The sequence below is a fragment of the Jaculus jaculus genome, chromosome 9, assembly GCF_020740685.1.
Source record: "Jaculus jaculus isolate mJacJac1 chromosome 9, mJacJac1.mat.Y.cur, whole genome shotgun sequence".
Taxonomy (NCBI): Eukaryota; Metazoa; Chordata; class Mammalia; order Rodentia; family Dipodidae; genus Jaculus; species Jaculus jaculus.
Window position 1 is genome coordinate 36,654,726 of NC_059110.1, and position 12,080 is coordinate 36,666,805.

The 12,080-nt window shown below is 38.1% G+C and overlaps 1 protein-coding gene across 3 annotated transcripts in view; it reads right to left on the reverse strand.

The window, feature by feature from the left end:
* Lama2 (laminin subunit alpha 2) overlaps positions 1 to 12,080 on the reverse strand; it is a 640,019-nt gene that overhangs the window by 135,706 nt on the left and 492,233 nt on the right. For all 3 annotated transcript variants that reach the window (XM_045157983.1, XM_045157982.1, XM_045157984.1), the window contains one exon: positions 5,623 to 5,734. In XM_045157983.1, the coding sequence (XP_045013918.1) occupies positions 5,623 to 5,734 (112 nt within the window). The remainder of the gene's footprint in view (positions 1 to 5,622; positions 5,735 to 12,080) is intronic.

A 12,080-nucleotide genomic window follows, 5' to 3' on the forward strand; every position in this document is an offset into this window, starting at 1 on the left:
TTAATTCTTATTTCCTTATATATGTATTTGCATAGAAACTTGCTGCATTCAATACTTATTGCTGATCCTCACTGCAGCATATTGAAGGATGATACTCTTTGAAATTCTTATGGCTCAACACAACTCCCACGATCATATTTAGAGGTGGAACCTTTGAGAGGCAATTGGTTCATGAAGGCAGGAAAGAAAGAATCTCTGTGTGTGTGTGTGTGTGTGTGTATGTATGTGTGTGTGCGCGCACATGATCTTTTGGTGATAGCAGCCCAAATGTATTTAGGCAGACATAGATGTGCAGAATAATTTAAATAGCACTTCTATTCTTTTTTTTTTTTTTTTTTTAGTGATAGCAAAAGGGAGAACAAGAGAGAGGGAGAGAGAGTTTTGGGGCACTAGAGTCTCAGTGACTGAAATTAAATTCCAGATGCTTGAACCGACTAGTAGGCATGTGCAATTTTGTGCTTGCCTCAGCTTTGTACATGTGGCTTATGTGGAATCTGGAGAGTTGAACATAGATCTTTAGGCTTCATAAGCAAGCACCTTAACTGCTAAGCCCCTAAATTGCATTTTTAAATGACCTTATACGGCCATTCTTGGCCCATCAGTAGAAATTATCCTCAGGTTTTCTGGGAAGTTAGTGAGATGGCTCCTTCTCGGCCCTGACAGTCGTACCCTGACATATGGAAGAGAATCTTCCCAAGATTCCACCACTTCTGTTCGTAAGATGTCTCGTAGGCCATGTTGTATTTGTCAGGAAGTGGAGTGTGTATAGACTAATCAATTTGGAGGTTTTCTTTTTTTTTTTTAATCTGATTTATTAGTTTTCTTTTCATCAAATACAGGCAGTTTGGTACCATTGTTTAGGCTCATCTATGATCTACCCCCTCCCATTAGACCCTCCTTGTTGATGTAAATGGGTCGTGCACTGTGGGGTTAGACCCCAGTTATTGGTATGCTAAATGTCTCTGCAAATCATGACCCAACATGTGACTCTGACATTCTTTCCGCCCCCTCTTCCGCAAAATTTCCCTGAGCCTTGTTGGGTTCATTTTTGGTCTGCTTCAGTGCTGAGGTGTTGGGGGCATCTGAGGCTCTGGCTCTCTGATTTGGTAGGAGATGATTTTTCTCTGAGTTGCTCTCCTTCCCCTTTGTGCTGGTATCCATGGTGAGGAACCAACTACTCTTGATTTGGCTAACTGATCCACTCAGTGGTACTAGACCCATAGCTGGAGATGGGAAACAAGTCAGAACCATACCCAAACACAAGCCCACTCTACAATATTAAGCTATCATCAATCATGGGGTACAAGAGGGCCTACACCTATCAATCTGTCTATCAAAAAAGTAAGTGTTGTTTCAATTTTCTTGGTGCTAACTTACTCTCTGTTGGAGAATCTGCTTCTCTTTTTCAGATAGATGCAGATCCTATGGAGAGAGCTGCCCCAACATACCTCAAAAGGGGCCCAACTGAAACTAAGGACAATTGGTGAAATTTGGAGGTTTTCTTGTCCAGCAGGCTACAAAGGGAGCATACTAGAGTTTCAGTGAGCATATATAAGATTTTTTTTTCATCTGAGATTTTAAGAAAGGTATTACTACTAGTAATTTGTTTGCACCTCTGGACAAGCTGCATTCTTCCATCTCAGTGCAGGAGTGTTTGTGTAGCTGGTTTTAGCTAATTGCAATATTGAAGAACTGAAACATCATTTGTATTCATTTTTTAAAATAAATATTATTTATGAACCTGCCAAAGAATGTGTCTCCCTTATTAATGAATATATCAACAATAAAATATCCTGAAATTTGGTCTACTTTAGCTGGTAAGCCTGAGCAGTATTGAAGAATGGGCCAGGGATGACATCTTACACGAACTCCCATATGGCCTGCTCTTGAAGAGTCAATACTACACAGAAGCATTTGGTGGAGAGGAAAGGAAAACACAAAAGAGGGCTATATCTTTTGGAGTGCATACCTCATTTTTTTAAAAATTACAATGTAATGTCAATAACTAAGGAAATTAGGGTACAGAAAATTTGACTACAGCAAAATAATGCAATACTAAGGAAAAGTCATTTTAACAAGGGCTGGAATACAGTTCAGTGATTGGTAGAGTGCTTGCCTAGCATGTGTGAGGGCCTGCATTTAATCCACGGTGCTGAAAAGTAAATTAGTATAACATAAGATGTCTTATTTCTTTACTATGTATATATGTGGAGTTGGAATGTCTATTGTTACACTAAAGATGAATGTGTTATTTATTCTCTTATTCAAAGGTATATAGTATCCCTTTTAATATGTTTACTTCAGTGTTGAAAATGACTGCAATATGTAGCTTAATTTTAGAGAAAGAGAGAGAGAGAAAGAATTGACATGTCAGAGTCTTAGTCACTACAATCAAACTCCAGACACTTGTGTCACTTAGTGGGCATGTGCAAACCTATGCTTGCCTCACCTTTGTGTGTCTGGCTTATGTGGGATCTGGAGAGTAGAACATGAGTTCCTAGGCTTTGCAGGCAAGTGCCTTAACCACTAAACCATTTCTCTAGCCCATATGCAGCTTTTTAAATTGGCCTTTTTATTTCCACTTCATTTCAAAGGGGGATTTCAGGTAATTAAAAAACATTAGGACATGATAAAATTAACATGAAGGGAAATAAGGCAAACAAGAAAATTTGAATGATGGACAGTATTTCTGGACAGAAAAGCATACTGCAGAGTTTGTTACAATGACTCCTAAGTCTGCTTCACAGCTTCTCAGGAGCCAAGAATAAGCACACAGAAATAAGTATACAATGTCAATAAAATAAACTAACTCCTAAGAAGAAGCAAATATGTTCTTCAGATTAAATCTGAAAACATTCTCTGATGAGTATTAAATTTATAGGTAATACAAATAATTATTCTGTTCTGAGAGACAGCAAAGAAGGGTGTCTATCATTAATTAAGTCTATTATATGTCAAGACATAAACATTGAAGGGGTTGATTTATGACTCCTCATTAATTCTAACAGTGCAGAGAATAATTCAGTTTATTCATTGCTTCATCAAAAGTCCTAGCACAGGAGATATTATAAAGTGACTGTGAGGTAAGAACAGAACAGAATGAACAGAAGTTGATTATCCATAAAAAAGCCATGACTTATGATGGAAGACAGGAAGAAGATTCCACCTATCTAAACATAAAACTGAAAAAGACAAATAGCAGGGTGAAGCTTTCCCTTTCCAATACAATTGATTTCCATTAATAAAATACAAAAGAACTCATGAATTTCTCCATTAGTATAGCTTAGGGGAAGAAAAAAAAAGCTGTGGGTGTATAATATAACTTATTTAAATATTTAACTGACTTTTTTTCTCTCCATCCTGCCTTCCCTACTTACTACTTTTTATTCTTTCCTGTTTCCTAAATTGCCAAGTCTTGTAGCACATTTCAGCTAGAATTTAGCATACCTCTTCTATATTAAAATTTGAACTCTGTATTTAGTTTTAATAATTGTATTACTTCTGTTGGACAGCGCACCTATTGGCAAAAGTGAAAAGTGATACTATTTTCTTCAGGGTCTAATATCCCTTCTGGTACGTCACATGAATTAAAAAAAGAAGTATCCATGTACACACAGACACACATTTGACAGATGCAACATCCTGGAAATGAGAGATAACAGTAGTGATATGTAGGTTTTTGTCTGGTGTTCAAATCAGAGCAGTCTGTGTTAAATGTTCTCTTTATACTGCTCTCTAATGCTGACCTTGTGTGGTATACAAACTCTATTATGGTACCAAGCGGAGCAAGAAACGGTCCATTTTGACCAAATAAACAGCCATAAGTCTTTGTGGCATGGGATGTGGAGAGCTGTGTGCAAAGTACAAAAGCACAAAGTACGAAGAGCCCATGCTGGAGTCTATTAAAACATGTATGGTGGTTTGATCCAGGTGTTCCCCATAAACTTGGGTGTTCTGAATGCTAGGTTCCCACCTGATGGAGATTTGGGAATTAATGCCTCCTGGAGGGAGTGTATTTTGGGGGGTAGGATTATGGGTGTTATATCCAGTTTCCGCATGCCAGTGTTTGGCACACTCTCCTGTTGCTAATGTCCACCTGATGTTGGCCAGGGGGTGATGTCCACCCTCTGCTCATGCCTTTGTTTTCCCCTACCATCGTGAAGCTTCCCCTTGGGCCTATAAGCCAAAATAAACATTTTTTTTTCCCACAAGCTGCTCTTGGTTGGGTGATTTCTACCAGCAATGCAAACCTGACTGCAACATGTTAGAAGTTATGTTAACATACAGAAATTATATTGAAATAACTTTACAATGAATCAACAGGTTGTTGAGTATTTGAGACTTTAGATGCAAGATAGTGTTAACTGGTCTTCAGGGATTCATGTAGGGGAAAAGTGTTCTCTGCCATGGCACATGTTAGTGTGTGTGTGTGTGTGTGTGTGTGTGTGTGTGTGTGTTGGGGGTGGGGGTGCTGGGCTTTCAGTAGTATTAATGGAAAACAATCCCAGGAAAAACACAGTCTCATTTAGCAGAGCACAATCCACAGTATGCTAACCAAGTTTTTTTGTTTTGTTTTGTTTTGTGATAAAAGCAACTTTCATTTCAAAATCTGACATACTGTACCTCAGGTCTGCAGTAGGTACTCTGTTTCTCCCTGTCGTTACTCCAAGACTACCAGTCAGAATCTGCCTGGAAAGTGACCTGGTCTATATCACAAAGCAAAATATCAAAACTACATAACTCTTTAGAATAATATTTTTGTTTTTAAAGAAAAAAGTTACCTTAAAACTTTCTTAATACATATGCATGTTTAACATATGTTTATAAATATTTAAGATGTAAGGGCTTCTGCATCTGGGCTTTTGCCTCAAAAAAGTGGTGTCCACTTTAATTCACAATCAGGAACTAGGGAATATAGGATTAAATGTCTGGGAGCTCCTGGCGAAGTAACACCTCCCAATCCCAGGCAGCAGGTGTTCACACAGAATCTACACTAAGTATTTGAATGTCCATTTTTCAGAATCAAAAGTGCTGCTTTCATGTACCGGGTGGAACAATAAAAAGTAGCTTTTTAAAGAATTAAACATATTTTACATAGGTTTTTTTGTTTGTTTTGTTTTGTTTTTCAAAGGTAGGGTCTCACTCTAGTCCAGGCTGACCTGGAATTCACTATGTATTCTCAGGCTGGCCTCGAACTCATGGCAATCCTCCTACCTCTGCCTCCCGAGTGCTGGAATTAGAGGCGTGCGCCACCATGTCCAGCTTTTACATAGTTTTAACTACAACAATGACAAAGCCTAGGCTTCCTATGAAAGACTCAGCCACCGTGGCTGTTCTTCAAGAATGTGCTCCTATTCTGTCATCATCCCTAAACCACCAACTGTTGTCCCTCATTTGACTCTGTAGGTGACATATTCTTAGTAAGACCTTGAATGTCTTAACTAAAATATATATATTTTAATATATATATATATATATATATTATATATATATATATTATTTATATATATACATGTATTTAGAAATGTCATCTGCTACAAGAGAAATTGCAGTCCTGTGTAAGCCAGTTTTCTAGATTTTCTGTGGAGAAAAATCGAGATTAAGATGTGATTTTTCTAATACCTTCTGCATCCTGGACAAGCTCCTTAATGAATTCTCCTAAGGACTTTGCTCTTGCATCGCTCCTGTCAGCGTCCTGTCCAGCTTGCTCTCCATCTGCTGTCACTTTGGTTGCCTAATAATCCAAATTTGGGAAAAGCATAATTAATAGACATGATGAAGCCACAGCAAGATAAGCTCCCACTGGCTGCATTTTCTTTCAAATTTTACTTTGAGCCAAAGGCAATCGATGAATTATTGATCAGATGTACTGGAAATGACACCCTGTGCTCAAGTATACAATTAAACTTTATTACTTCTTCCATTAAATGGAAATCAGAAAGCTGTATTTGGTCCTTTTAAAAACCTCATTATATGCAATGACACAGAAGAAGTGATAAAACACAATTATTTTTAAAACATCTTCAAGGTTCTATTGCCAAAAGTCTTTAATGGAATCTTCAGCCTCCACATGTTATAGCTTTGTCTGTATTTTATTTACTGAAAACATGTGGAGTACAGCAATGATCTCTTGAGGGAGGAACAGGCCGTCTGTCTCAATAAGCTTGATCTCATAGATTGAGTTTAGATCAATACGTTAATTAAAGCAAGGCAGGGAAGTGCTTAGTGACTTGGTAGTAAATGCCTGTTTTGTAACACTTCAAAGATGTCAGTAAAACATTAAGGCAGAATCAATGCTAACTTTCTCATATGACATCATTAGAAATACAGCTGTTGACCACAGAACCACACACCATTGACAACAGAATAAAATAGAAGTCCCAGGAGTCTCTCCACCTCCAAAATAGGATTTCAAAATATTTTTTAGTTTTATTCACATTGAACATGCCATTTGACACAATGGATTACATTTGTTGTATTCAGGGAAGGGTTAACGTGATCAAATACGAATAGTGTGGGTTTGCCTTTGACAGATATCCCCAGATTCAGAGCACATTGGAATGTGTTTGCACTTCATTTTTCTAAGAGTAGGTATATGTTAATAAGACTTCCTTTTGCTCAAAATCCATATATATGGATTATAAGCTGAACTGGCCAGCAATGTATATGGCAAAATATGCAACAGGAATTGCATTGCATTTTCTTATTTCCCAGGGGAGCAAGAGTGTTAATTCATGAAAATTTTCAAGATTCTGCATAAAAGTTTGGATGCAAAGTCCAACAGTTGTTATCTACATTTTTAACTTGCCAATGTTAACATCTCAAGAATGAAAAGAGAAGAATGTGAGGAAAACATTTACAGTACCTCTTTGCAGCTTGTAGTGCAAATGCACAGTGGTCAGAAAAATATTAATGTGTTTAATGCTCTTCTGAAGGACTAGCAATGTAATTATTTTCACTTTTAGATATTTAAAAGTTCCTTTTTGGAAATAAACTGTGAATATAATCCTTAAATTACTGAAGTCCTTGTTTTTATGGTAGTTGGGTCAATACTTCCCAGTGGTTTCCTTGTATTTACTTCCTGTACCACTTTGTACTCAAGGCTCTGATGGGTCAAGTAAGCTTTTATATGCACAGACAGTCCCACACTCATACCTATGGCTGTTAAGTGTTACTTTTTGATCACCAAGGTCAAATGCTGAAGGCACTGACAGGCTGAAATAACTTAGACGTCTCATTAATGGAGACGTGACTGCGCCCTCTCCTGTACTCCTACTGTCACATAGGTCCCAGGATCCCACAAAGGGCTTGGTGCGCAACGCGGTCGTCTTCTCATATCTTATGAATGAATGGATCAACTGCACCAGTTTATCTTACTATAGGGAAAAGATACGTTACAATTTGAACTTAAAATTTGTTTTTGCTTCATCAATCTTTTCTATATTACTAACTGATCACAAATTTCATAGCTAACAAATTCTTATTAAAAACTCAATACAGGCTGGAGGGATGGTTTAGCAGTTAAGGTATTTGCCTGCAAAGCCAAAGGTCCCAAATTCAGTTCCCCAGGACCCACATTAGCTAGATTCACAAGGTGGTGCATGTGTGTGTGGAGTTCGTTTGCAGTGGCTAGAGGCACTGGCATGCCCATTTGCTCTCTCCCCCCGTCTTTCTCTCTGTCAAATAAATAAATGAAAATAAAATATTTTTTTAAAGAAAGAACTCGGGCTGGAGGGATTGCTTAGTTAGTTAAGGTGCTTGCCTGCAAGGCCAAAGACCTAGGTTTGATTCCCCAGGACCCATGTTAGCCAGATGCACAAGGGGGCACACTCATCTGAAGTTCGTTTGCAATGGCTGGAGGCCTTGGTGCACCCATTGTCCCACTGTCTCTTCTCTTTCTCCGTCAAATATAAATATAAATATAAATATAAATATAAATATAAATATAAATATAAATATAAATATAAATATAAATATAAATATAAATATATATAATAAAATAACTCAACCCATCTAATTTAAAAAATGGACCCAATATCCTGTCTCTTAGAATTCCATGGTAAAAATCATACTCATTGCCTTTTTCTCTTAGCCTCCTGCATTTACGAGTAATGTCTAAGAGTCATCATTGACTAACATTTTATTCAGTACAAATTATATGAAGACTTCAATATTAAAATATCAATAATACCACAAGTCCTGTATTAAGAAACTACTTTTAAAAGGTGATAACTAAAGCTCTGTGAATTTGTCTCCCTGGATTCTTTTCAGCACATCAAATATGCTAAGCTTTCTTTTTTTAAGCCCTCTTTGTAACCGTTGTCTTTTCCTGAAATGAGTTTTGCCTTTATGTTTTCTGAGATCCAGTATTTATCACGCATCAGCTTTGAGCTTAAGTGTTTCTTCTTAGTATAGTTGTTCCCTAGGTTTCCACATTAACCATAGCAAAGTATTTCCTTCATAGCACCATGCATTTTAGAATTGCCTTTAATATTAATTTATTAAACAACTGACTTATTGAGTACCCCTACCACTAAAAGCTCAGTTCTATGAATGCAAGGACTTGCCCTGGTTTCCTTGTAACCTCTTGTCTATTCCCCACTCTGGTGCCTCACTTAAAGCAAAAATCCTTAATATGACTAAATAAATGACTAAATAATTAACAAATTTTGCTAACTTCTTATCATTTGTCTTTCCTATCTTCCTTTCTTAGAGAGAAACATTTTATTTATATTACTGATTCCTGACTTCTTTCCACTTATTCAAAATAAAGTGAACATTTAAGACTCAGGTCCAACCCCATCTTTGTAAAGACATCTTTGCATTTTATAGCATAGGATTGCCTTAAGTTTCCCCACCTGCTCTAATCACAATGTGTAGTTGAGTTTCTATGTATTTTGCATCTCTGTCTAATTTCTCCCTTTGTGGGGGCCAGAACTCTGCCTTACTTCTGTTTAATTCCCAGTGAGCTGGGCATTATAGCTGGCGAATTGTGTAGGAGCATCATAGACGCTGGCTGACTGGCTGCTATAAAGATAATCAAACCAGCTATCCTTCTGAAGTGCCTTCTCAATGCCATTCAAACTGACCATATGCTGACAGTGTGCTTGCCAGCAAATGTGAACGGCATGGTAGGTTTCTGGGCATTTCTCACAAGAAGCTACAGCTGAGTACTTGGGAGGAGAGCCAGGCAGGCGCCCTCCAGTTGCAGGCACGCTGCCTTCTGGCTACCAGCCTCTCGGTAATTCAAAACTGGGCCTGTCATGCGTAGCAAGCGCCTTGCTGGGGAAGGCAGGGGCAGAGCTTTGGAGTGGGCAGAGTCCTCGGAGTCAGCCCAGGATTTCGTGAGGAAGATTTTCTTCCTGTGCACCCAGAGGAACGCGCGCTGTGGTCTACACTCCAGGAAAGGAGAAGGTGTGACGCTCCTGGCACTGGAAGCGCTGACTTCTGTGGATCTGCCCTCTAGAGGATGCGCTCCACACTCCGCCTCTGCCATCCCCTGGACTTATATGCACGTTCACAAGGGCTTCCAATATTCTCCTGAGTCTCAGTTACCTTCCTGCCTTTAGAGACACTTGGGAACATGGTCCCTATTGTTAGAAGGTGGACATGGCAATATGAAGAAGTTAAATGACTTATCTGAATTCACATATTGGGGACTTAGGGAAAAACCACAAATTTATTGTCATAATTTTGTTCCCTGGCCATGATGCCAAGTGCTATTTTATATTGGCCTAACACCAGGAAAACTGGTAAACATATGAAAAAGTCGAGCACGCAAGGTGGGAGGAGGACATTTCTCTAGCTTGTGCTGTACAGGTCATTAAGTGTATGTGTGGGCTATGGCTTTGGATAAATCAATGCACTGCAAGGTCCATATGTAAACATCACCTGGATATATTTTGTAAAATCGTATCTCATTATAAGATGAAGAGTCACTGTGGTCAATATGACCCCAATGCAGACGTTTTAAAGGAAGTCTGACAAGTCCTCTACCACTGAGGTGGATCATCTCCATCTTTTAGGAGCCTTCATTGCCCCTGTTTATTTCTGAGATCCTCAGGCACAGTGCCTGATAAACTGTGGGGGGCGATATTCAGAAAAGTCAGGTTTACTCAAAATAGGCTGTTGGTAATGTTACAGATGAATGCTAATACTACCTGATAAGAACTATCTGTTGGAGTCTTTCAGCGTTTTACCATCCACATCTCTTAGTCATCTCTCTTTTCCACTATTTTCTTGATCTTCGAGTTTCTGAAAAATACCTTATTTGTCCTAATCTATTGTGCAATCTTGCCTTCAGTCTTTGCTTTTGATTTTTTAAAAAATAAATGTAAGCCTTTTCCCTTTTTATTGTTTTCCAGTTTTACTTTGTAAATGATGTCTTCTGTGGTATCACATCTCTTTACCTTTAATTATTATCTGCTTTTACATTTAAGTTCATTCAGCTAGATGCTTTTCACATCTATTTTTTCCTTTTCTTAGAGTATTTATATCTAGGCAGTATGCATGACCATTAGGCAGAAATTAACTTCCTTCTGAACAATGTACTTGTCACCTCCCTGCAGGAGCTCAAGCAGTTCTCACTATGCCTCTTAAATCTGCACATAATTTTCTTGGTTGGATACTGCTACTGTCTTTCATTTTCTAGCATCTTTATATTAAAACTCGAATCTAACGGAGCAAATCTAAGTACTGACTAGACAGCATCACTTAAATGCCTTCCACGTTTGCGTCTGCAGACTCATGGCTGCTGCTAAACTTAAATTTCAGATCTGATCATTTATGTGATATTCTCAAGAGTCATTTTCAAATACTACCTTTCCTTTTCTAGGTATCTAAGAGGCAGGGACACACATCTGAGGCCAGTCGTTACACCAATAGCACAGAGGAAAGAGACGGAAAACTGTTCCTTGGCCCTGTGGAACGAAAAGAGGGCACTTCCAAGTGGAATGACTCCCCAATGCTTGTCATGTCAATCTTCAAAGTGGCAAATCATGCAGTTGTGGTTTGCTACATATTTCTCTTGCGCTTTTAAAATATAGAAGGAAAAATAAAGAGCAGGGCTGGAGACTTGAACATTTTAAAAACAAGAAATAAAGCCTTGTAAACATATACTCTTAATGGTATTTAAGTCCTTTAAAAACTATTTTTCATCACTAGAAATGCTTCATTTTCATTAAATTTGATATTCAATAAAGAGTACACGATAAGGTAATTAAAGCCAAACTGAGATTAGTATATTATATAGCATTGTCTTCTCAAATAATATTCATATAAAATAAACATGCCTGAGGTATTTTATCAAAGAAAACAAAGTGACCAACCTAATAATATGTGCCTCATTTTAATACGCTTTTAAAGAAATTCAAAATCTGTGCTTATGTTGGCTTTGTCTGTTTTTCCCAAGGTTGTTCAAATACTATTATTCTTTTAACTTGGGGATATTAGAGAAATATATTTCTATAAAGAAAAATGAGTACAAAATATAAAAGCATTTAAAGGAGAAAGGGCGGGAAGTACACCTGCTATGTAGGAAAATATTTCCTTGTGTTCTAACAAATATAGAGAATATCCTATAGTAGCAGAAAGAATGGAATATCACAAAGTTTGGCAGGACCAACCAAAGCGCTTTCCAGAGTAACAGGTGCCTCAGCTGTGTGGTGACAGTGGGGACACAGTGTTCTCAACCTGGGCTGACACATCAGCATCTGGGCAGCTCTTCAGAATCCCAGTGCTCAGACTGGACCTCAGACCACCCGCCTCACTGCCCCGCCTGGGTCCTGCTCCCAGGGAAGTCCATGGAGCAGTCGTAGCCTAATATAGTGGATTTCAGGTAACAAGGAAATGTGATGATGGCATATATTACACTCTTTTCCCAGCTGAAGGAATACCCATGACTATGTATTGGCATTGTTGGCCTAATATTATTAGGTATTTCAGTCACTTAGCCCACTGGTTATTTTTCACATGATTTCATTCACCTCTTGATTTTTGTACACCCTAGCCACAGGCAGACAATTAGTCATGCTGATTTGAATATTTATGGTTTCCATGACAGTTACACTTTTAATTATAAA